Source organism: Siniperca chuatsi, linkage group LG19, assembly GCF_020085105.1.
Source record: "Siniperca chuatsi isolate FFG_IHB_CAS linkage group LG19, ASM2008510v1, whole genome shotgun sequence".
Classification (NCBI taxonomy): Eukaryota; Metazoa; Chordata; class Actinopteri; order Centrarchiformes; family Sinipercidae; genus Siniperca; species Siniperca chuatsi.
Window position 1 is genome coordinate 19,171,032 of NC_058060.1, and position 27,018 is coordinate 19,198,049.

The window sequence follows — 27,018 nt, forward strand, 5'->3', positions numbered from 1 at the left end:
CTTTTGATAATTTATCCATGATTTCTCAAAATCAACACCTCCTCTGACGAAATGAGACACCACGGGAATTCAGGGAGTGATTCTGGGAGGGATAGCAGGTTAACACAAGTCTTAAGTTTACAAGTGGATAACAACACCTTTTCTGGAAAAAGACACTGTAGAAATCCCCTTTTTCAATGTTTAAAGATTCAGACAACACGTAATTCACAAGGATCACTTTATTTTTTGTGTTAGGCTCTTCTCATCACAAATATTATCTACGTCCACCCAAAGTGTCCCCGACATCTTTGATGGAAAGGACAGAAACATAGAACATAAATCCAGTCCTTCTTCACCTTTCTAAAACATAACTATGCTTGTAGTAAAAACCCATTTGATTTTAACTGGGTGTACCACTGTTTTGTAAGTGGATAGTACTCTGTTGGTTTTGCTTTTACAGAAGAGTAGTCGCTATAACTCTCTGGAAGTTAAGTTATGCACAAGCTACCTGTTCTACACGACTGCAATGAGGGCTGAGACAGCACATTTACTTATGAGGAAAAGCCTTGATAAAAATAAAAAAAAGAAGCAAAGTCTTAAAACTGGGGTTGAAGTGTACCACTTTACAACAAATTATAAAAGTTGTCAACTCAATATGGCCAAACAACCTCAACAAATATGCTTTTAAAGTGGTTTGTTATTTTTCTTGACACTGTAACATCTGTATCAAACCACAGTAAAGCATTTGTTGCCAAAAGAATGGTTTTGGATTACAAACAAAGCTTTAATTTCTCTTTTGCTGATGTCTAAAAAGACCGAAACAAAGTAAGGGCAGCAAAATCAAACAGTGGATATGAAAGACAGTTAGTAGTTGTAATCATCAGGCAAACTACAACAGCACTACATTCTTGAACAAAAAGGTTTTTTTTTGTTTGTATACGTTGTTTTTTTTTTTTTGTCACAAAGTGGTGAGATCCAGAGGCAGGCAGCAGCCCGTGAGACAACAAGCAAAGTTCTTTTCAGATGACACAGCAGTTTCTCTCTATCAGTAAGGCCACTTTATATAGAAATTCTAAATGAGGACCACAACCTATCGCTTCTTGTCCATAGATCTTTGCAGAGTGTCATCAACATGAAGGAAAAAAAACTAAGCTTCAAGTTTCTAAATGAAAGAGCCTGATGGCCAGCTTGTATGTGGGGAGGGTTGGTGTTTGCCCCGTTCACCACCACAGCGAAAAAAAAAAAAAAAAAAAAAAAAAAGCTCAGTCCGCATTGTCACCACCAGCTATACCGCTGAGGTAGGATCCCCACTCCCGAAGCCCCAACCGCAACACAAAAACACACCCCAAAATACCATGTGCGATTGGGTTATAAGGATCTTGCAAAAAAATAGATATTTTCACAGAAGTTTGTAAAATCATCTTGCCTAAAGTTGTCTTCGATCCTCTGTGGCTTTATCGAAGCAAGTTGAAGTCCAGAGAAAAGTTGCGCCACACAACTGCTGCTCTGAGTACAATCCACAAAGGACTACATCGTCTTTTGTTGCTGCTGCAGTGTTGTACGTTTGGGTGTATTTTGCTTTTTCCTTTCCAATTATTCCCTCTTTCAACAGCCCCTTCAGATGCAGTCCTTCAGTTTTGCCGACCAAATGTATGTGAAGTGTGTTACTGATTTATTCAAAGGGAGTGTCACTGTATGTGCTGCATTGGTGTTGCTGTGTATGAGTGTGTATGTATGTATATATGTATATGAGGCTGTGTGTGTGATTAAACAGTGTGGTGATGGTGGCAGCGTGAGCTCTGTCAGGACTGCAGTCAACACAGCTGGAGTTCAGCTTCCTTCAAGGGGCTGGGCAGGACTGTGCAGAAGGGGCCAGGGGACGGAGGGGAGCGGCTTTACTTATCCCCAAGGATGGCGTACTGGTTGTCAAGCTGCAACTGCTGCATAGAAGCGCCACTCGTCTCCTCTCTACCACGGTTCCTGTGTTTCACAACCTCAAAGGTCTTCTCCATTTCTCTATCCCTGAAACACAGACATGTATTGCTTCGGTCAAACTGCAACATGACATCAACCTCTCAAATGTACCATGTTAAAACGATTCTCACTGAACTCTACTTACTTGCGTGTCTCCACGTGCTTGGCGGTGGACAGTAGAGAAGGAAACTGCGTGTCACTGAAGATCTCAGGAGGCCCCTGGATGTGCACTCGTTTAGTGGTGGACAGCCGAGCCCCTGGAGGGCGATATACACCAGCAGGCTTCGACTCAGGCACCTCTACATCCTCTGTAATAACAGAAATGACACCAGTTTAGAGAAAAACTGATTTTCAGTGGCAAAATAATTTTTATCTTATCAAAACACATTACGTAAACCTATTAAATTAATTAGTGGTTTATAACTGCTTCAGGCTGTGTACATAATGGTTTTATGATAAAACTAATTTCTAAAATGTGTTTGGCTTGGAATGCACTGGAAAATGTAGCTCAGTCATAGGGTCCCAGCATCCCATAATCAGCAAGGGTTGAAGTTGGATTACTCACCCACAGGTGCAGCAGCTGGAGCAGCACCAGACTTGTTCCAGGGACCAGACACTTTGTCTCCACTGACCAGAATGATCTCTCCATCCTCACCAACCTCCTCCTTCTCGTACTCCTCTTCCTCTTTCTCGTCACTGTAAACAGCCAGAAGGCAGTTGAGCAGAGGTGAACCCAAGACGAGCTATCTAGGACTTCTTTTCTTCGTAAAACAAGTTGATTTATTCATTCATGTAAGAGCACATATTATTTAGATTTTGCACTAAATTCAATGACTAAACTATTATATAAACTTAGGACGGTGAAAATGAAAATGGTTTTTTCATATGTTATCCCTAAAAAGTAATTAAAGATCCCCTCCAGACATTTATTAAAACATATATACAAATTGCTGCTTTGGAACAATAATGTGTCTCTGATATGTTTTTTCCACTAAAAACAGTATAATTTCCACATTAAAATCCTTAAAAAGGGCATCTACCCCGTCTAGCTCATTAAAAACTCCAGAATTTCTAAAGTTTTCCTGCTGGACACAAGATGTCTCCCACTTCACTGTAAAGTCCATGCGGCTTCAAGTTTCTACATCACACTTGTTTAAGTTGTAACTTAAAGGATTGGCCTCCAAACTATTTCTGATGTCACAAATCACAAATTAAAATGTGATTTTCAATTAGCACAGTGAAAGGCCCCCACTTTCAGAAGATGAAAATGTGATCTTTACATACATCATTCTGCACAGTGAAGCTCAAACATCCAACTGTAGGAACAAGAAGAAAAACATATTTCAGAAGATGAACAGACAGTTTATTTTCATTTAATTAAGCACTGGGAGTGTATTACACCCCAAGTCCTGTAGTGAATCAATCCAAAATGTAGCTGAGAGCACTGCCTAATCCAAATAGTAAGGCAGCCTTACCCTAGCTTGATAATTGGACTTTTTTTGAAACAGGCTAACTGTATCATTACATCCTGAATCTGCCCCATAACCAATGCACAATGGCAGCTACATAAGGAAGGGAAGTTTAAACTCTTGCAAATGCTGGCTTTACTGCTGCTGGCAGTAGTATAGTTTGTGGTTGAAATTATATTTTTCTAAATGTTGGAAGATGGGAGACCAGTCATAGGGATCACGGTCCTTACTGGCCCCAACTTGATCCCACCAAGGTTGAGATGCAGATGACAACTATTCATGTGGACAAGGAGCCATGACAACCAAATATTATATATTTTACCCTCACCTTATCTGTAAAGCTTGCAGTCGAAGCCCGCTGTAATCCACTTCTTTCTGCTCAAACTCTTTCCATTCCTCGTCCTCCTGGGCAAAAGGAAGCATTAACTCAAAGTACACCACAGTAAAATTACATAATAACTTTCTACAACTTATAGTGTTACCAAATACGTAGGTTATTTTTTTTTGGTAATGCTTAATTTACTGAGGCCCCTCTTTGAAAAACATCTGCACACTGGACAGGTCTTCCCAAAAAAATGGTTACACAGGCCATAACAGTTTAACTCATCGTTACCCACCAGTGTGACAAGTTGTCTAACCTTATAATAGATAACTTAGCTTTGTCACACAATCATACCTTCATGTCATTTGAAGCTAAAAATGCAATCAACCCCGTTAAAACTTGTGACAAATGGCGGCTCGGCCTAGTTATTCAAAGATGTGAATGACAGCTTCCCCGTGCAAATACAAGGCCACTGTCAGTATATTAGCTAATAAGTGGGCCTCAAACGATTACATCTAACTAATATTTTGACACGAAACGGAAGCTAAGGTTGTAAAAAAATAAATAAAAAAAATATTGTAACAAACGCGTGTCGTGACAAATTTTGTATCCCGTCAGAAAGTGTGCCAGGGGGAAACCATATGCTATGTTAGCTAGCAACCGGCGTTTTCTCCCTTCATGTCAAAATATACATTCACGGTTCTCCCCTCATAGATTGGTGAAACGTTGAAGAGATGTCCAAAAAAGAGGGCTATATTTAAGGCGGACGCAGATTGCGACGGGGGATACAACATTTGATACGACACCGGCATCTGGAAAAGACGTTGAGGCAAAAAAAAAAAGTTAGCGGAGAGTGGCGTTGGTTACCTTTTCAATCTGTGCGTCTTGATTCTCGTTTTTCGCAGATTTTTCCTTCTCCCTCTTGGTCTTTTTTACCACACTCGACGTAGGCCCGGCAGCGGACTCCTTGCCCTTTCCTTTCTCCTTCTTCTTCTTTTTATCCCGCTTGGCAAAGAAATCGTCCAGGCTCTTCTCTGGTGGTGCATCCGCCATTTTCAAAGAGCAACGTCAACTATAGTTAGCTAACCGAGCAATGACAAATATGAAAATCTGCTCTCGGAGATTGAGAACAGTTGTTAAAGTGCTCAGAAAAGATGGAGTTACTTTTTATTCTGACGGTTTAACTTCTGTTACAGGCTGATAAAAATGTCGACTCTGGATACCTGTCTGAAACGTCGGCTACCCTGTCAACCATGCCATGCACAGGCTATTTGACAAATCTGTACCGTAACCCGGAAGAACTACTACCCTGAACCGGAAATATTACGAGCCTTCCACAAAAAATAAAATCACAATATTAGTACATTTTCTCATATATATCAATCATATTTCATTTTATTTTTATTGCATTTTAATTTTGAAAACCCTCTAAAATTAAATTTAAAAAAACTCTTAAAAAACTTTAAAAAATATTTATGTTTTCATAATTTTTTTGGTTCAAATGTAGTACAATTCTTTTTACTGCTATGTGATGGTTGTGACAATATCCCAGCAGGAAATCAGTCTAATGTATATAAATGATAATAAATAAGAGTAAACAATAGTAAAAATTTAATTGGCACGGTTTTAAGCTCATTTCCTCCAGGAAAAGAAAGAAATGGACGAAAACCTACAAATCAAATAAATAAAATAACTGATTTTACATCAAAATTATGAGATAATAAGTACAAATATTGACTAAATAAAATGACTACTTACTACTATCTCATAAATGATTTATTATCCCCAAACTTTGACTTAAAAGTCTGACTTTTGATTTACCATCTAATCATTTTTCATTTGCAGTCATTTTTAGTATCTTGTCATTTTGACTTCCTAATCCATGACGTTTGACTTTATAGCTCATAATTCAAAAGTCATGAGTTAAATATAGTAATTTTGAGTTACAGTGAGTATTTTTATTTGGCATTCCTAACATTTCTCTTTTTTTCCCTGGCAGAATTGGGCTTCCATATTAACGTGCACATGTTCTGAACCTATGTTGAATTTAATTGCATATTTCTTTATTTTACATTTAGTATTTTTGTAAGATTAAATTTCTTAAAACTGTCACATGTCAAGTAAAATGTTTTTATATAGCCCGATATCACAAATTTGCCTCAAGGGGATTTACAATCTGTACAGCATACGACACTCTCTAACCTTAGACCCTCGATTCAGGTAAGGAAACACTCCCCCAAAAAACCCTTTAATGGAGAAGAAATGGCAGAAACTTCAGAAGGAGCATAGGGGAGGGATCCTTCTCCCGGATCAACATGGATTTTAGAAGAATTCTTCCAGGATTTAGATTTTGAATATTCAATTTTTCTTTTTTAATTTATTTTATTTATATAGCACCAATTCATAACAGAAGTTATCTCATTGCACTTTTCCTATAGAGCAGGTCTAGACCGTACTCTTTATAATATTAATTACAGAGATGCAACAAATCCCTGCCATCTCAAGGTAAAAGCAATGTTTTTTTTACATTTAAAACCAAATTCTCAGCATGACCATTTAGTCACAGAACAAGAACGCACCAAGTGGAGTGGATGCATTTATGCAATTGTTTACAAAGGAGGGTAAATCAGGAACTCTACATAGATCGAGTTTTAAATATTCATCAGCACTTCCACATCTTATTTTGACTAAAAATAACCTCCAAAATTTAAATAAAAAAAACTTTAAACTCCTGCAATACTGCCTCTTTGGAAATGTATTTATACCAAACTTGCTAAACAGCATGTGACCGTTAATGTATAAACATTTTCAAATATGGGCAGAAAAAAAGACACAGTCAAAAGTGTCATATTTTGGCTGATTTGAACAGGCTTACAAATCTGTTAATAACACTGACATCAAATTAAGCCTCTCCTCAGCAGTAAAGCAGGCTTGCAAATAGATTATTGAATGGATGACATATTCCCAGAAGGTCACTTGACCAGATGTAGCACTGCTGGTGCACAAAGAGAAAATTCCAGCTCACTGCATCAATGGATGTGCTGTGGTCGGCGAGACTGTTTACACTCCTTTTGTTATATAGTTAACCAGTAAGTATGATATCTAACTCACGTACAGTAGGTCTGATACTTGACATCCTTTTTTTTGACTTAGCATCCAAAATCAATCTGCCATGGCAATATGAGGAAATGTCTGTTGATTAAATTTAGTTTCCAAAAGGATAAATCAGACAAACAGATCAGTCACTGTGTTTTTTCTTTGTTTTATTGCTCAGCAGTAAAAAGTACAGTGTATACTACAGTACAAAAAATACATAATGTTGAACACTGCTCCACCGTGCCACTGAACATTTTGTAAAATATCCACTTTTGAGCGTGCAAAACAAGAAGCCCAGCTGTGAGCATCCAATGCAGGAAATATCAATATGTTTAACCGTGTTATTCAGCATCACCTTTTGAATCAGTGATTTCAGAACAACATGTCACAATGCAGAATATCTTTAGCGACAATAGAGGCAGGCAGCATTGATTATTGAATAAAACTGCAGCAATGCAAAGTAAAACAGATGATAGAAGGACCACAGGTTCAATAATTAAACAAAATATTCAAACACACTTTTTAATTAAACTGCCTCATTATGTGCTCACAGTAAATATTCAGCATACATTATTTATCTCAGTGTTTTTATTGGTCAAAATTTTTGACAGCCTCTAACACGCATTATGTGGTCCAGCAACTAATTCACAATCATTCAACACCTCAACAAACACAGTTATTTATGGTGGGAGACATTTACAGTTTGGTCTAACTGTCAAACTGGGATATCACCAGTGGCCACTCCACATTACAGTCAAGAGACAGACAGACAGACACAGGCGTACGCACAAACAGACACACACAGAGAAACAGATAAAACTGAGCTGAAAGTGATACAAAGTCTTGTTTGACTCAAAGTAACAGTGATATTTGGTTAAGGGGGCAGCACATTTTAACTCATCCGTCCACACTCACACAGTGTGCTTACATGCACAAACAGGGCATTCACACACACACACACACATACACACACACATACACACATTGATATATAAAAGGGCCAACATAAGGAATTAAGACATCTATGCGGTCCCTCTTAAGAGAAGCTGGTGACACATGAGGGGGAAAGCCATTTTAAGTCAGTAAACTGCAAGATGTAGACCCCAAATCACCCGAATAGTCTGCTCAAATAACCATTAAAATCTGGTCCCGTATTTATCAAACTGCTAAGTTCAATTTTGGACTCAAGTGAAAGTAAAAATCCTTCACTTTTACTTGCAAACTTAAGAATAAGAGGCTATTTATCAAATTTCTTATGACTTAACACATTATATATATATAACCTTTTTAAAACTGCTTTAAACCTGCAATAACTGTTTTTCTTGGCCACTTAAGGGCAGAAGAAACAAGTTGTGAACACTGACGTTATCAGCTTTTAGGTTGATATATTGAACTTAGTTAGTAAACAGTTGCTTGTTTACACATCCAACAGTTACCAAGTAACATTAATTTAGACTCCGTGTTTGGTCTCTACCAACGCGTAAGGGAAATATCTGGTTCTTTAGCTGCTAAATGCTCCACTATGTTCACCAGCTAGTCGCTAACTTTGTCTGTGTGCTGTTTGGTGCTGAGCAGGTAGTGTACAGTGGGTTTTCAGACCTTTTTCACAGAAAACAGCTGCCTGCTGCGGCCAAAACCAAACAACCAAAACAGTAAAGTTGCGGGCCGGACAGCTAAACAATGAGCTGAAACTCACTATAAAGCTCCGTAAAGCCGAGGGGAGCTGCAGATTCAGGTGATAATTCTCTGTAGGTTCATCACTACAAGCGACCCCTTTCACAAATGTTTCACATTTGTTATTATTAGACTGTCGATTATAGCCACTTTAAATGTTTAATTTTTGATTTTGTCCTGCTCTATTCTGCTGTTATACTGTGTTTTAGATTTCTTGGTTTTGTTTTACTCACATGATTCATCAAGTAAAGCATTTTTTAGGTGCACTATAAATAAAATGTATTATTATTATTATTATTATTGTTATTATTAATAATGTATTATACATATTATTACTGTTAATTTCACATTTTAATGTGAAATTTAAGGAAATCACACAAAGAAAATGAACTTTTTTTAAAAATGTAAATCACGTGTTTTGGCAGAATAACATCACTGAGTAAAATGTAAGGATAAAAAAGAAAAAGAAAAATGGGGCAGATATACAGAAGAGTAAATACATGTCTGATTGGCTATTCCTGCTCAGAGCATACATGTGATTAATCATGTGATCACTTGAGAGCTTCTCTTAAAGGCTACTCTTACACTTTGTTGTTAATAGAAGTAAGTAGCTTGATAAATAGGTCTTATTCTTCACTTCAAGAACTTTTTGTTCTGTTGTTTTGCTCTTTAGAGCATTTGCAAGTGTATTTCTCAGTTTAAAAAATATGGACCCTGATCTCACAAACAGTATTTTGTCACAAATCTCTGTTTCCCCCTAAGTACGTAGACGCTATATTCAAGTTCAACAGGCTATAAGTATTTTGGGATTGATTTTAAAGGAAAAATAAAATTACAAAGAACAGCTTTAATGTTTTCATAGCATGTTTCTCTTTCTAAAGCAGATTTCATGTGGCAACATCCACAGTGCACTCACCATCAAGCCACTGTAATGAAAACAAAACCACATATACTCTGTATTTTATAAAGACAATAAAAACCTTTTATCACAATTAAGCCTTTTGTAGAAAATGTACATCAGAAAAATATGCGGGTGCATTCTCATAGTAAATAGTGTCTGTTTACATCACTCTTCTTTCTGGTTGCTCTTTGTATTTGTCATATACAGTATAAATTCAAAGTCTCTGAATATTTACCACATATATAAAATAGCCAACAACAGCAGGGGGAGTAGAAGAGGAGAATCCAACAGTGTCTCTCTTTTCCTGTCTCTAGATGGCAGAAGCTTTGTCTCTGTTGATGAAGAGGGTCTCCTGGCAGAAAGGGTTAACCAGGACCACGCTGCTGCCGCTGTAGTCTCCATTAGGGGGTAGACAGGTGTCATGCTCCTGCAAGTGCACACACACACACACACACACACAAGACATTTAGCGCAGGTGCCTAACTGTTAAACAATAGCTATGATTCGTGATCATAGCGATATCAGGGCTCACCATTAGGGCACACGCTGCAGTCTACTGTATCTAAGTCACTCTACAGGCAATGAGCAGAGTCGTGTGGAAGCGAACAGAATAAAATATGGTTTTGGTGCATCCCCGGGGCTTTTAAGGAGATGGCGAACAAAGGAGACAAAGCTAGATGAACAGAGATACAAAAGGAGGCGGAAGGGAAGATGTAAAAGCTTCACGAGCGGAGAGACAAAAGGGAGGGATGACTCCGAAGAAACAAGGCAACAGAGGGACTTATTGTAGGGGCGGGGGAGAGTGATGTAGAAATGGTTGTTGATGGTGAGTCAGCAATAATAAGGCAGTGCTAGAGGAGGGAGGTGTGAAAAACAAATTGATTTGTTTTACAGCAGGAATCAGGCCATTTTATCAGCACGATCCAAATAAAACTAACGCTGTCATTTAGCCTTATGATCATTTCTCCCAGAGCACTGTCATTTACCTATAGCACCGGGGAAGCTATGAGGCTGCTTCTCTACAGAGGCAGGTAAAGCAGGGGAAAACAACACCTGGGTGTCACCAGCGGCGTCACCAGGGGCATCCCACACATGATCCAACCTTAGCTTCCCTCTCCTGATGCCCCCACAGGCGTGCAGAGGAATGCAAATTGAACAACGGAAGAAGAATAAAAGAGACACACAATGAAATGGTCACTGGAGAGAAGGTGACAAAAACATGCAAACAGAACAAAGCAATGTACAATCAAAATGATATGGGAAAGAAGTGGCGGTAGATCGCAGATAAGATAAACATTCTTAATAAAGGCTTATCTTAGATATACAGTAGTACTAACTTGGAAAAAAATATATCATTGTTATATACTATGATTTCCACCAGATAGCGCTGTAATGCACTAAAAACTCAGATCTTACAAAAACTGATGCACTGATCCAAATCTTATCTTGTTATTTTTCTCATTTTAACAGAGACCAAATATCATCTAAAAATTGGCAGAAATATACAGGGGATAGACAAAAAAAAAGCTCTGTGGCAGCATATTAACACTCTCAACTACAAAAACAGACAATTAGCAGCTCAAAAGATTTATATGTGTTTTCAAACCAACATGATATTAAAGAACTTCTTTATGAGGCCAAATTTTCTGTGATCTAACTATAGGTTGTATTAAATATGTCTCAGCACAGTCTCAAAAATCACAACAATATACAGCATGACAAACACTTAAAAATACTGTCAATTATATGATGGCATTAAGTGCACAATACATATATCTCCTGTATTTGAAAGCTGTATCTAAAACACCCTCAGCAGAATATTCTTGACAAACTGATGTATAATTGACATGTAACTGCTCAATTATATTTTCTGTAATTTCTGTCACGTTACATTATGGTCTAAATGTTATTTTAAAGCCTTGTCTATGCTGCCTGATATGTAATTCTGGCGGAAAATACTAAATCCCTAAAATCTGTCGAATTTTAAAATATGTAGTCTGAAGAAATCTACCTTAAAAATCCAACTGTGTACTATGTGTGTAATCATTTAATGTAAACACATCTTCATGTCACCCTTCAAATTCCCAGAAATATTACGACCTCAGTGTCGTAATTGGTAGCTGCAGCAATGTTCATGTCTAAGGTTTGGAAACTGTACTTGTAAATTAAATTAAATTGAATAAACAAGTTTTGCCATATTTTAGAATTCAACAATATTATCCCCTGCCAAGGATTTTAAAGCCAAAAGTATGCATTTATAATAACAGTTTACTGGTATACCAGTATACTGATAAGATAATACTTTGAAATCCATTTACTAGATGTGAAAAAACAACTAACAAGTAATCTTAATAGATCCCCTGCAGGGAAATTCCCTCTTTGCTTGTTCCAAATAGCATCCCTGTAAATCACAGTGTCATGCTCAAGTGCACTTCAGCAGGCCTCGAGGCTTGCTGACAAGAGAGATTGGACATGGATCCTCTTTGTTGTTTTCAAACCATTCTGCTGACTGGTAGTGAAACATCAAGTAAATGTCCCTCCACCTCTGTGTGCAGTGCTGTACACTAATAGAGTCAGTGTGCCAGTAGTTTGTACCTCACTCTCCAGAGTGTGTATCTCTCTGGGCAGCTCCACAGCATGTCTGCTGAAGTAGTCCATGGTGATGGCGTTGTTCCAGTAGCTGAGGTTGTTCTCCTGACTTGACGACTTCTTCTTCCTCCGCATGCAGCACACCGTCAAAAGCACAGCTGGAGCAGGCAGAGAAAGGAAAGGAAAATGAGGGTTAGGACAAAGACTGGAAGAGCTGCTGCTTCAAATAACCTCTGAAAGTGCCCACACTAGCCGCTGCTCAGCTAGAGGCTGTCATGTATCACAACAACAACGAGGAAATTGTGGTTGAAAGGAAATATCCACCCTAAAATACTGTATGAAATGGTTACTGGTGGTCAGCCTTGAGCTATCTAAAATAATAAAGCTGTCAGTCTTTCAGTAACAAATTTTCAGGAATCATAAAAGAAAATAATTTATTTTCAAAGGGGAAGAAATCCTTTTTTCTCCATCTCCAACAGACCAAAATGCAAAAAAATGTGTTTTGCCTAAGGTGCAACTCTACTGCTCTAAGAAGGAAACTCTCCCTCCCTTGCTGTTATTATGCTATTGCACTCTCTCCAATTTAATGCAACAAGATCAGGCCCTGAAGGGTGTCTGGGGGCTGTCAAAAGGCATTCTTAAAAATGAGGGAGATCATATACTGAAGAAAGTGAAAACCAGGAAAGTTGAAGAAAAGTGAGGGTATGAAATGAATAAACCACAACATTTTATTACAAAATAACGCCTTCTTTCCTTAAAGGAATAGTTTGACATTTTGGGAAATACTTTACTTTCTTTCCAAAGTTAGATGAGAAGATTGATAACACATATCTGTCTGTTAAATGTGAAGCTACAGCAAGCAGCCAATTAGCTTAGCATAAAAGGAACAAGGTGAAACAGCTAGCCTGGCTCTGTCCAAAGGTAACAAAATCTGCCTACCAGCACAGCTGACTAATTAACACCTTGTTTGTAATCTGTTTGTTTAATCCTTACACCAAAGTATAAAAATGACAAGTTGTGATTTTATTGCGGGTTATGTGCTGGTCTATTTCTTGGCTGGGTTCCTGGATTTTGTAGCCTTCGGCTAGTTGTTTCCCCCTGTTTCCAGATTTTCTGCTAAGCAAAGCTAAAGTGCTGCTGGCTGTAGCTTCATAATTACTGTACAAACATGAAAGTGGTATAAATTTTTTTCATCTGATTTTCGGCAATAAACCAAATAAGCCAATTACTTAAAATGCAGAACTATTCCTTTAAATAGATTTTTTTTTTTTATGATAGTAACGTAGGTTTTAAGTCAAAGTCGGCCAAGCTCTAAAGTAATCTGACACTATTTACAGTCATTAATTGTACTTTTTTCAAGCTGCTCTGACATTACTTACAACACGAGGACACAGGCACACTGATGGCCAGCACGATCCACACAATGTCCATCCTGCTCAAGCAGATGGTCATGCGGGACAGCGGGGAGTCAACGGTGGGGCCTGAGCTGTTGCCAGGTGTCCAGGGGTCCTGGGTAGTGGCAGGCACCTGCCTGTTCAGGAAGTTCCTACTAGCTGTGGAAGGGAGCTCTGAGCTGTTCCCCTGAGCAGACGCCTCCTCGACTGAGCTGCTGTTAGAGACCAGCCCTCCATATGCAGTTACATTCCCTATCCAGGGTCCCAGAGGGGCATTGTCTGTGCCGTTACCTTGAACAACCTGACCACGACCCTCCTCAGTGGTGGTCTCGTTGGGTGCAGTGTGGTTGTTTGGGATGATTGTTGAATTCTGTGTGTTGAAGCTGGGCTCAGTGAACAGGGCTGGAGTGGACATGGTGGAAGCTAGATTCTCTGGTGGGCTCCCGACTGGAGTGACAGACCCTTCCTTGGGGTCTATCCCCAGTTGAGCAGTGGGGGGCTCGTTCACTCCATGCACCTCCCTCAGGGTGATGGCGTGGTGTGCGGTCAGTTCTGAGGCACCCAGAGCATACTCCCTGAGTTTCAGGCCTAGTGTGGGGTCAGTATCCATTGATGAAGAGGAAAGGGAGGTCAGGGAGGAGTGCTCAAGATCTGGAACAAACTGCCAGCTGGGGTTGGTGGGTTCTTCCACACTCAACTTCTGAGGCTTTATGTGGTGTTCAGTGAGTGTATCTCCTCTGTCTGATCCAGAGCTGGACATAAGAGCCAGGGGGTTTGGAGCCCCTCTGGCAGTAGTTTCCACATCTATATTTGGGACCGCTGTGCTGGGAGATTTAGAGCTGCTGCTGATGGCCTGGTTAGTGCTGACAGTAACTGGGTTACGGACTTGAGGTATCCTGATGTGGCCTTGGTTTACAATATCAGAGCTTGGCTCCAGGGGTTGATTCACATGACTTTCAGTGCTCACAGTGTTTAGGGTGACAGTCTTTGTGTCGTGAATGGTGGGGTCGTCATGAGCCAGGCTGGAAGTTTGGGTTGTGTGAAGCAAGGCCAAAGGATGGAGGGCGACTGCAGGGAGGATGATGTTTGAGGGAGGTTGAGTACCTCCTTTAGATGACCATTCTCCGCTACTGGAGCCTTCCTGATGCCAGTGCAGGGGGGGAGGTTTGGGGGTAGACAGGGGACTGCTGTGGGCGGCTGCCATGGAGACAGAGTCCTGGGATGTCTGGCTGAGGTACAGCTCCTGTGCTGATGACACCAGTCCTACTGGCAGTGCTAGGAATGCTAGAACACCTACAGAGAAAGAGAGAGAAAGCTGATGATTAGCACGTAGCATGTAGAATATGTCTGTGTGTCTAAACCTCATTTCTCTCAAGGATCTTAATGCAAAGCTACATGATAGTCCAGCCTGGCAGCTGAAATTGACTGCTCAGGTGTTCACGAGAGACATGTAGCCTTGCCTTGCATTCATTATGCTCCTCAGCCTTTAATCTACTGAACCGCTGTGTTTGTCACTCACCTAGTTTAACTAGTTGATTGCTTTATTAACTGCATTATTCACTAGTTCCACTGTGTGTGTACCCATGCATGTATAAAGGTAACAGCCAGGGCTGGGAGGATGTCTCCGTCTTCAGACAGAGCGTTCAAACAAAGCTGCTTTGTTACTCTGCAGAAATGCTTAAAGAGCTCACTCTTTACTGAGGTAATAAAATAACAAGCAATTATTTGATTCTAATCTTCAGATAACATTGAAAAAGGGTAATTTAGTGTATAATATTCAATCTTAAAAATCTTAAATCTTGTCTTCTTTTATGCAAGTCAAATAGGATTAGACTTTGAAATAAGGTGTCTTTGTTATTAAGATCCAGTGCTGCCAATAACATGTCGGTAGACTGAATAAATACATTTTCGGAAACAAATTTACAAGTAAAAATGCATTTGCCGGCAGTGAAATTGTCACTTAATATGCTAAAACCATCTCAGAGAGCCTGATAGATTCACTTTGTCGAGCTCAATCCCATAAGGAGGCTGTGTAGTGACAAGTCATTAGCAGGTGCCTGTGGGGAATATTGGTCCTATTATGTTATCCAGACAGCAAAAAAAGTCATAGAGGGAGGAATGTGCAAAGACTTAGTAAGAGTTATTAATTTCCCCTCTGCCCCCTCCCGTCTGTCCCTTATTGACACTGTTAAACACAGCTAATGTGACACATTAGCGGAGCTCCCACCGGGCGGTTTCTATGCATTCATCTGAGAACAGAACACGCACTAACACAAAGCTAACATAATCTAAATTCCTGTCTGAATGAGGTTACGTAGCATGTTTTTGCCACAGGATGCTAAACTAAAGACAGTGTGAGAATACTACTAGTTGAAAGGTTATTTTGACACGTTTGTATTTTATATTAATTTAAACCATTATTGATCTGTTGCTTAAAGGATGAAGTTGGCAATATTCTATGTTTTTCTGATTTTCAACAAATCCCATGAAAGGCCAAAAACAGCAATGTGTTAGGTTGTCCCTCAACACTTTCCGACTCAAACCTGCCTGTGGCACTCAGCCCCAAGGCCATTCATACCTACTGAAGATGTCAATTAAAAAGGCTCAGTAATTTCCTATAACAGCTGGGCATTGTAGTTTTTTAGCAAACTTTACTCAAACAGGAAGAAAGAAGTGCATTTATTGGAGACTATTTTCAGCTGTGGAGTCATACATATTTGGTTTGCTAATGAGTGTTTATGGCTGCAGGACAATGTGGGAGTAACTAAAATTAAACTACAGTGTGTGTGATCATGTTAATAATGGAACATGTCACCCAGTGCAACAGTGTGGCTCAATAATGTGTTTTTAATATTTTCTGGGACAACAATGGGGCTCTATGGCACAGAGGAATAAGATTTATCAGGCTTTGGATGCACAGACTTCTTAGTTGGATCAATTCACTGTTGGTTTTGCTCTTTTCATGGGATTTGTTGACAATAAGAAAAATGTAGAATATCACCAGTCTTGAATCCCATTGAAAATCTTTGGTGGACTTAAAGAAAGCAGTGGCAGCAAGAAAACCAAAGAATATTAGTGAGCTGGAAGCTTCTGCACATGAGGAATGGGCTAAAACCCCAAAAGAGAGGTGTCAGAAGCTTGTGACTAACTGCTGGAAACGTTTATTTGAGGTGATAAAGGTCATAATCGAATCATTTTGCTTATGGGCCTTTGTTGGAGAAAATTGGAGTTATCTTTGGTAAGCTCAACATCATGTTCTCAAAAATCACTCAAATAGGTATTATTAAACTTTCTTTGACTGTTTACCAAGGCCTTAGTTGACATGTTTTCATTCAAGTTGTATTCACATCACTAGAATGTCTTTCAGATTAAGGGGTTGAATCATTTTGAATCCAACTGTATATTGTAAAAAAAAAATCTTAGACATTTTTTTTGTAATTTGGCCCAACTCTACCACACAAATTTAGCTTGGCTAATAAGATGGCCTTGATGGGATTGATCTTGCTTGTATCAAAGGGGGAAAAAAGGGCACTGACATGAAATAGACAAATAAAAATTTTAAATATATGGACGTGCACAGGTGGGTATTCATGGGGTCTCTGCAAAAGAGGTCTTTGCAGGGAGAGAATTATGGAGGAGTAGTGATTAAGACTGCATTGTTTTACCATTCAAAAAACCCCCAAAAAGCAAGAGTCATAGAAAACACACAGTCTAAAGCCATCAATGTGACCTAGATGTCGTGGCCATCGTTTAACTATGGTGCTCCCCTCAGTAACTATGGAAACCCAGTTTTCATTTCCAAGAGGGGCAGAGGAGAAGGAGATGGGAGAAGAGGTGAGAAAAGAAATCTGTTGAACGTGTAGAGAGAAAATGGGTAGAAAGACACAGAATATTTTAGAAAATGATGATTTTTATAAAACTAACAGCCCAAGCAATATCAGTAATCTCAAATTTTGTTGCCATAGAAAGCTTCTCCATCCTCTTTCTTCTTTGTTCACTAGAGGATTTAAAATACACCACAGTAGAACCCCAAAGCACTGACTATTTAAACTCAGCCTCTGAATCATTAATCATATTCCTCCATACTCAATCACACAGACTACCAGGATAGAGGGTCCAGGCCCTGTCTTCCATTAACCAAGCCTGTCACGTCTCTAATCCACGGAGCCCACTCCAGACTCATATCTGAAGAGATAACACACATGGCTATCCTTGATTTATGACTGCTCGTCTTTCCTAAGATGATCCTTTAGGCAAGGAAATGGAACACAGACAAACCCAACCTATCAAAGCTTGAGTATTTGAGCTACTGTTGATCATTGGTAATATGAATAGTGGTCACATTATGACAGATTTAGAAGAAAAGAAATTACATTTCACAAATTATTCTTTACTGAAGAAGGTGCATGAACAAAAACAGAAGAAGAAAGGGAGACAAGACAAAAGACAACATCTGAATAATAAATAAAAGGATTATTAAGACAAAATCACAGGTATAATATATAACATAATAATTTTTAAGATAGGAAAGGTACCGCACATGACTCTGTGTAATGTAGAGCCTTATAGCTGCCAGCAAGGTAGAGTAATAATTGTGTTTTTCAATGAAAAAAAAAAGGCCAATTAAGAGCAAGGCTGTTAACAATGCTGTGGTCTAGCCTGAGTCATACCTTCAATCAGTACACAAACATTGCTGTCACAACCTGGCAACCCTACACTCTGCTTCTACTGAAGAAAACACAACACCCAGACTCCGTTTACAAAGAAATGGGCAAATCAGAAATGGGCAAACTCAATGTTCTGGCACACACAAACAGGAACACATTCTTCTGATTTGTTCGGGTGATCAGAAACTTAGCATAAAACGTGTGGTTTCACCCTGATCTGTAACCAACATGGAGATTGATATTCATTTGGGACTTTGCAGTTTAGTCAAAAAAATCATATTTTATTAAAGGTCGCATCTAAAATGTTAAATGGGAGAATCTGTTTTTTAAGTAAGCTTGCACTCAGAGATCTGACTGCCCATATATTCATTAGTGCTGAATACACAGTGAGGATAACACTGGCCTTTAGATTCTGTATTAGACGCTGTGCTGAGTTCTGAGATTTATTATTAGTTTAGAGTTTGTGAGTGAGAGTCCTTGTTTGATTTTAGTAGGAATCTCATTAAGTGTCATTATAATAAGGCAATACACAGGTTTCCAGCGACTCAGAGCTTATGAGGAGATCAACATGAGGAGTTGTTTTAGTGCCTTAAACAGCATAAATCGCAAAAAGAAATGGGTGGAAAACGTTCAATATCCCAAGAAAGAAACCTCCCTGTCAGCTCAGAGCGCAAAATAGCTTTTGGACAAAATCTAAAAATGAAGGTAAGACAGCGCGCACTATAACTGCTGTTTAATGGATTGCATGAACATTTGTCAGGCTCTGTGATCAATGCTTTGGTAATCATTTTGATCTGTGTTTACAGTTTCAATGTGTGATTCGGTGACAGCTGATAGAGCTGGCAGACTGGTGGTTTGGGATGAAAAATGTATCACAGTGTTACACTTAATTTTTCAGAGGAAAAAAAAATCCCAAACTGTGGAAATCGATGAAGAAACTGCCGAATTTTCATACATGCTAACGTTACAAATACAACAGGATAGCAGGCACGCAGCAGTAATTCAATATATGCTAACATTACTTTAAAAAAAAAATGCTAATGTTAGATGTGTGAGGGAATCATTTGTGATTTTAACCTACGCTGCATGTTAATGGTTTGGGATACTCAGTTAATTTCCCAATACACTGTGCTGGAGAGCTAAGTTTATGTAGTTTGGGTTAGTGTTGTTACTGCTAGTAGCTGCATTTCTCATTGGAATGTGTGTGCATATGTTAGCTAGCTAGAACCGACATATCAATCAAAGTGTGGCATGTGGTAAAAAAAGACGACAAATTTACCTCTAAACAGTAATTTTACTGGTTTCCAGCAAGTCGCTTTATTTGTGTGACTATTTGTGTTCAGCTTTGGAAACAAAGAGTTAGCCAGCTAGATAAAGTGAGCAAACAACGCTAAAAATGAACAGCACAGACCGACGGCGGCCAGTCTGACGACAGGGGATACAGTACTGAGGTGATTTACAGTGGCTCTGAACAGGACTCAAAAAAAAAAGTGTGCTGAGAAGCAAGGGAACTTTAAATTCAGAGAATTGTGAATGGAGTTTGGTGTGACCTTCTTTGCTTACAGGCGAGAAAGGAGCGTGTCAGGACTATCTCTACATCCTCTCCTGATACCCTCTAACTGCTAATCACAGTGCACACGGCTGGACCGGGACCAAACCCAGCCTCCGAGACCAACAGAGGCCAGTTTGATGACAGTACCAAGGCTCTGGCCAGGACTCTGACTCCAGGGACGACGAAGACATAGAGACAGGAGAGGCATCAAGCGGGAGAGGAGTGAGAGGGAGGTCGGGTATCAGAGAGGCAGTGAGGAGCCAGAATATTTTCACATCTAACTCGGTGAATTAAGGGTTTATTTAGACCAAACCAGAGTTGGTGATTGTTGGAACAGTGGAAAGACTAACCAAGACAGTTTTGGTGAGTTTTTTTTTTGTTGAAGGTATTTTAAGTTGAGTTAACATGGCAATTAAGCTGATTGTAGTTCCATAAAAGAGAGAAACTTGAATTCAGAAGGTGTACGGTTATATTTTTCTGTTTAATGAGGAAAAAAGGTGTAAGAATATTACGATTCTTGACACTGAGATGTGAGTTTATTTTGTTTATTTATTACACTAAAGAAGCCAAGACAACTTGTGTAACGTAGTGAACTTGCTGCTCGCTGCTCGCACACATCTCCCAGCAGAGACTACAGGGGGGAGGCCTGAGGTATACTATCGGACTATCGTGTCTTGAGATATAAAGTGGTATTACGAGATAGGATGGGCCAAGGCTAGCTGGTTAGCATGCTAACTTCAGTAGATATCTCTGCAACACAATACATAGACGTCTTTGACATAACGTCAAAACTGTTATTTCTTCACATTCTGTTGATAATGTAAGTTAATTTTTGAATGTTTTAAGTTAATATTCTTACACATTGCACCTTTAAACTATCATGACATTGTGGCAACGTGTTTTCCACCCCTGTGCTGTGTGCATCCTTGATTGTTTGTAAACAAGAAATCCGTCTATTTTGACCTATACAGTATATGTTATATTGCTGAATTTCTGTGTGTGTAGGGATTATATGTGTATCCATGTGTTTTTACACATGCACTGTGTTGCACATGGGCAGACAGAGAGCCCGGCCCTGCCTCCAAAAAGACATGCAGCGGAGAAGCAGGCACTGCGAGTGAATTAACTAGAGAAATGATTGAAAAGGCCAGAGAAGTGAATTGAGGTTTATGAACGTCCATTATTGAGTTGGAGCACTGGGAAGAACATGGGAAAATTGGATAGAAAAGGGGAAGAATAGCGAGGTTGGACGGGGTGGGAAAATGTGCAAAGAGGAGGCCTGAGGTGTCGAGGGGAGTAAGAGAGGGAGATGTGTGGGTGTTTCATCAGTGATAAGACATGGACAAAAGCAAAAAGGTGGGATTAGGCACATAGACCAAGGACCAAGGACATTCAAAGGAAACATAAGGTGTGAGAGATAGGAGAATATAGGAGGCACTTTTATAAATAATTTGTCGTGCTCAACACTCGTCTACTCAGCAAGATTTTTTCACCATTGTGCCTGTTAGCTGTTTATGGCCTGACATAATATTTTCTCACAAGCACAAAAAACACCCACAAAAAAAGTCAGTGGTAGTCAGTAGTGATGACGCAAGAGAGGAGGCAAACAACAAGAATTCTGTGAATCTTTGCTCACAAGAAGACAAAACAGCTAAATCGGTGTGTTAAATTTCAATGGTGACATTGAATTAAAGGTCATTCTACTTGTCCTTCTACTATGTGCTTTATAGGCCTGGAGGGCGACACACAGCTTACACTGTTATCACTCACACCAACCTGTTGCCCTCACTATCTATATCACCCAGCTCATTATCTCAGAATAGCACATGCTAATATCACGGAGACAAACAACACCCAGGTATAATTTGTGTGAGATTATGCCCCCATTTATTTGACTAATGGTGTCAACCTGTTTTCCATTAACTACGCTCAGGATGTATGGAGGGAGGAGCAATTTATGCAGGAAACCTGCTGAATTAGGGCTCTTTTGAATGCATAGGAAGCTGGTGACATTCGTTGAAGCCCTCCATTGATGCCATCAGGGACATCAATAAATCATGTTGCAAAGCAGGATCCTGTGCACTGATCCAATTCAGGCTTTGTCCCACAAATCATTCATTATTAGACTCAATGTCAGGGGACAGAGGCCAGAGTGGCTGTCACTGAATCTAAAGTTACATTGGTGAAATAAAAAAAAACATTTACTCTGGCTGATGAAATTCTGCATTACATTTTTGCCATGGACCCACTCATGAGCTAAGACTCCATTCCAGAAGAACAATATCGTTCAGGCACATGCATCATGAGTCTTCCAGCCTAATCAATCATACTGGAGCACTTAGTGTGCGGTATGCAGGCTATCAGTGCTTATGCACTAGCCTGGCTGCATGATCAATCGCACGCGGGGGGGGTCCTACTTGCCGTGGAGGGTGGTGTATTTATCTTTTTTTCCAGGGGTCACCTCATTCTTTGTGCAATGGAGAACAATGTGGCTCGAATGTACAGTGACAATCTGCCTATGAAGCAAGTGTTGGAGCCGAGCTGGTTGTGTCGCATCATCAGTGGGCAGCCGACAGTGGCACTATTCGAATTGGAGGCTCTACAGGAAGCCAAAAATAGGAGCTGCAAAATCATCCATCTTCAAGGCTCGTCAGGCTGTACTTCTGAAGTGTTACTGCTCTGTCATCTCCCTGATCAGGCAGCATGACGGAGAACTGTATGTATAGGGAACAAAATGCATACATCCAACAAGATTCAATGTTTAAATGAATGAAACTGCAACACAATGATAAAACCTGTATTAAGATTAAATACCTGACAATAGGGTGTAACATTTGTCCAAGGACAAAAAAAATATCCTTTTACTTATTTCTGGCATATGTACCGTTGTTTGTTAATGTTTATGAATGTGCACTGTTAAACTAAATAGTAAAGAAAATAAATAGGATTTAATGTTTGATTGTAGTTGTTTTAGGGGGTAATGTCCATGGCCAAGTCATGGGATGAAAAAAACAACCAACAGTACAGTAACAACCTGGATCATCTGTACTTTTACAAATTAGATAAAATGGAAGATGAACTGGAATGATTCATTTCGAAACTGTACTTACAGTACATTATTTTACAAGACAACCTAACAGCATATCAAACACTTATTGTGAACTACTGCTGTCATGATTTGCTAGTGGAAAGGGTATCATCATCCCTAAAATCTAATCTTTAAACAATAGCAGAAATGTTTAAGTTTTGATTTGCATCTTTTAAGTTCACACTCCCCACGCAGAAGCAAAGCAAGTCTTGTTCCAAAAAGTTACATCATCGTGGAAGTATCTTGATTTATGGACAATTTTGGTAACATTTTCAGGGGTCTCAGTGCTATCTATTACTATTAATTTCTCCAAATAGATTTAATAAAGCAATTCAGTAATTGCTGCCCTCAAGATACCAAAATTCCAAATTAAAAATTTTTTTTTTTTTTTTTAGATTTTTCATTTATAATTTTTTCAGTTAACTGTTAATTTGTAGTTTCTGCTAATTTTATTTCAGCATGAAGCCCTAAATGTTTCAAAGACCTCTCCCCACAACCAGGAATAAAATTCTGGTAGAGAATTACTACATCATTTGTATTTGAAATTTTTTGCCAGCCTAAAAGTATGAATGAAGAAGAATGAAGAATGTTAAATTCCCAGAAAAATGCAGAGGCTATGACCTCAGTGTGCCTGTAGCTACGGTCCTGATCAAAATGGTATGGTATCTGACAAAGCCTGATGAAGACCGCTATGTGATCAAAACACTTCTTTTTTAAAAATATATTACAAACTTTTGTCTGTTTATACCTTCAGTTTTCCAGCACCTGTGAAGGTTTTTTAGGATGTGCCTGACCTATGAAACTAGACTGAAGGTGTTTGAATAATAAATATAAACAGTATGTGTCTGTCAACAGCCATGTCAACATGCCCTTGAGCAAGACACAGACCCTCTGCCTACACACTCATTGTAAGTTGTTCTGAATAAAATGTCAATGTACAAGAACTAAAGGGAATCCCTGTACGTCCACCTCATTATCTAATGGGATAAACACGCATAACTGCTAGTTTCGAAGCCCCAGGGCAATGAACCATAACCAATAATTAAGGATGTCCTCCTCAACACCCAGCCGGCCCTCCATGGATCACATTTAGCCTTGTTTATGCTAATCACAACCACTCCGCAGACAAACCTCCATGGGATTCCCCCCAAATCCCTCAGGGCAAATGGAGAAGGCTTTATCTACAGTGCTCATCAGAATACCAATGAGCCTTCATCACATCATACCGGCACACACACACACCACGGCTCTGCTATCTAAAACAAAATGTACTCATATCTCACTTTTGAGGATAAAGGTTGACAGACCCAAATCAAAGTAATCATAAGCCTTAAATGGGGAGTTTTGTTGAAGGTAGTCCGAGCCTTTAATTTTAAGCTTTGACGTGCCGTCAGAGCGAGCCACAGAAACAGATCAGATCCATCAACTTCAGGCAGACAAAGCCCTTTATCAGCAGGCCGACTGGAGAGCTGTCTGACTAACTGCTGGTAAGATTGGATTATCACGCCTGGACAGAGCGCTATCGGCCCTGACTCACTTCAATGGACCCACTGCACTTCTACAACTATTACCACGACTAGCAGTACAACTAAAGTACCATTATACTACAACTACCACCATTAATACAACTAATAGTACTACTAAAAGCATCAACATGTACGGTTCAATTCACACCACCTCCTGTCCACATGTGAAGTGTCCTTGGGCAAGACACTGAACCCCAAATTGCTCCCGGTGGGTGGCCATGTATTAATAATCTGAATCTGCAAAGTAACTAGCAACTAAAGTTATCAAATAAATGTAGTGGAGTAAAAAGTACAATATTTGTGTCTGAAATGTAGTGGAGTAGAAGTATAAAGTAGCATAAAATGAAAATACTCAAGTACAAGTACCTCAAAATTGTACTCAAGTGCAGTATTTAGTTACATTCCACCATTGATGGAGCTTGACCCCCAGTAAACGTATGCGTAGGCACTGTTCTTACTACTACAACTGCTTCTCATCCTCCTCTTCCTCCTGTCACTGACTTTTCAGTGACAGTATTTGTTGTTATCAACAGTTAGGTTGTAAAGAAAAAAAAACAAATGTTAAAATGCAGTGCAATCTTTAAAAACTGGATGAGTCAGGTGGTAACATGTCTCGCCATCCATTTCACCCTAAAAGGAAAATGCTTTTCCTTCCTGTTCGATGTTGTAGGAGCGCACTCATCTTTCATGAATGTAGCCTTTCTCAATTAAGAATACCAAGTTTCTTTATTCAACAGTGCTTTGATGACAAACTTCACAAAGACAGATCCTTATGGAAGTCATCCTCATGTAAAGACGTATATGTCCTGGACATATAAATAGAGTGTCATCTTCGCAGTAGCACAAACAGACAAATTCCTTTGGTTTGCTCCTGGGTGTGTTCGTCTCCCATTCTGGGGAGAGTGTCTGTCCCATGGGAGGAAACAGATAGGGCACGTCCTGTGGACCGCTGGAACCCATCCTGGGGGAGGAGGACTGCATGGGCGGAGTGGTGGAGAGGCGGAGCGGGGCGGGAACTACAGATGTGAGCCCTGAGATAAGAGGGCAAGCTTTCGTAACAGGATAATGGCTTCCTGTTTGAATGCTCCACTAATTGTTTGTCAGGTTACAGCAACTTTGAACAGAGACGTGTTTATCTGAGAATCCGGCGGAGGGAGAATGCGAAAACAAGCACAACAAAGAGTCTTTGTGCTGTTTACTTGGATAATGACTTAGCTACAGCGACTGTGACAGCGGCAAAGGATCTAACAGGAAGGAGTAAGGTTAAACAGGAAGTTGTCTGGAATCTGGGGAGAACACTGAATTGCAGGCCTGCAGTTATAAACCTCCATTAAAGTCACAGCCAATGTTTTCCCCTTACAGAGAATGTCAACATGTATTGTACTGTACATTGTACTGTTGTTGGCAGCTTTAAAAAGACCACAAACTTTAATCATACAAGACAAGACAAAGTCAGTATAATAATTTACACTTCACATTAACTGGTCTTTCAAGTTACTATTTATTTATTTATATATAAAGGAGCTGACTTCACAACACATTTTTGCTTTGCTTTGAAGACCGAGCTGCCAGACAAAACCTAATCTGCTAGAAACAAGTACGTTCTCTCCATTGTTTCAGGTGTATTGTGTCATCACAAGTACATAGGGAGCACTGACAGATAAGGCAGAAGACAGAAGAACACAAAACAGCACCAGAGTTCCTCTCTTCCTGCTCTGATGCCTGTCATGATGTGCGATCATCCATCTTAGTTCTCTTCTATCTGTAGCATCTCTTCTCTTGCCTGCAGCCTACGGATGTTAACGCACATCTGTCTTCTGCAGATGGCTGGTCCAGAGAGAGAAATGAGAAATGTCTCTGTACTGCTCATAGACAGAGATCTCAGGTGGGCCTTTCAGCTCTGCACACTTTAAAAAGGCAACCCTGATGGAAGTGTAATGTGCCCGAGGATCTCCAGCTGAAAGCAAAGCAAAAGTGAGCGCTAGGCTTTCAAAGACTGGACCTACCTGAACAAAACCAAAGACTCTAAAATATGGTCTTAATATAAACTCTACACAAAGCTAGTCCGCAGCTTCAACTCAGAATTCCCCTTTTTAGATTAATAAACCACTGCAAAGTAACCTCGCTACAGCTTAAAGCACTTCACTCACAGCAGTCCAGTCCAACTTTATTACTTCTGAGGGATTGAGGCAGATTTGTCAGAGACAGCCTTTGGCTCTGCTGCCCTGAGGTGGAGCTTGGGGGTGCATACCAGATATCATCAGCCTGTTTAGCTAACCGTCCAGGAGCCTGGTGGGTCCCAGTCTGACTCCCAAGTTCCATATTCATGTGACATTATGCTCTAGCCTGCCAGAGCTTCGTACATCCACTCTCACAGCCTTGATCCTGTCCTCTGAATTTAAAGCAGCACAGACTCAAACTATAACAAGGGGATACAGCATTGTATGTACAGTATCTGATGTACCTACAATTTGAGATTCCCTGAAGGCAGTCTCCAGCAATAAAGGATTTCTTTTTAATTCACACATGATGGGCCACCAAGAGAATGTAGCAAGACTTGTGGTTAGAAAAAGCATCATTAATGGACAAGTTTGACAGATTGGGAAATACGCTTTGCTTTCTTGCTGGGAGTTAGATGAGAAGATGGACACAACTCTCATGTCTGTCCATAAATATGACACTACAGTCAGTATACGGTTAGCTTAGCTTAGCGTATATAGCGCTATAACACGTTATAGCTTGTTTGTTTAATCTGTACAAAAAGCGAAGTGTAAAATTAAAGTTATG

At 39.7% G+C, this 27,018-nt stretch overlaps 2 protein-coding genes across 5 annotated transcripts in view; both read right to left on the bottom strand.

Moving 5' to 3' along the window:
* Window positions 1–203: 203 nt before the first annotated feature.
* On the bottom strand, window positions 204–5,045 carry cdv3 (carnitine deficiency-associated gene expressed in ventricle 3). Of its 3 annotated transcripts, XM_044175932.1 has the most exons (6): window positions 4,909–5,003; window positions 4,612–4,826; window positions 3,751–3,824; window positions 2,519–2,649; window positions 2,099–2,261; window positions 204–2,001 (listed from the first exon to the last, which is right to left on the bottom strand). In XM_044175932.1, the coding sequence occupies exons 2-6, from the start codon at window positions 4,795–4,797 to the stop codon at window positions 1,875–1,877; spliced, it is 681 nt and encodes a 226-aa protein (XP_044031867.1). In that variant the 5' UTR covers window positions 4,798–4,826; window positions 4,909–5,003; the 3' UTR covers window positions 204–1,874. The 3 variants fall into 3 exon arrangements, with proteins under 3 accessions (XP_044031867.1, XP_044031866.1, XP_044031865.1); XM_044175931.1 differs by having other exon boundaries at window positions 4,612–5,045; XM_044175930.1 differs by having other exon boundaries at window positions 3,751–3,827; window positions 4,612–5,045.
* Window positions 5,046–6,990: 1,945 nt separating this feature from the next.
* Window positions 6,991–27,018, bottom strand: part of tmem108 (transmembrane protein 108) — a 50,454-nt gene continuing 30,426 nt past the window's right edge. For both annotated transcript variants that reach the window (XM_044175934.1, XM_044175935.1), the window contains exons 3-5: window positions 13,384–14,691; window positions 12,011–12,162; window positions 6,991–9,842 (exon numbers count right to left, since the gene is read on the bottom strand). In XM_044175934.1, the coding sequence (XP_044031869.1) occupies window positions 9,726–9,842; window positions 12,011–12,162; window positions 13,384–14,691 (1,577 nt within the window). In that variant the 3' untranslated portion in view covers window positions 6,991–9,725. The remainder of the gene's footprint in view (window positions 9,843–12,010; window positions 12,163–13,383; window positions 14,692–27,018) is intronic.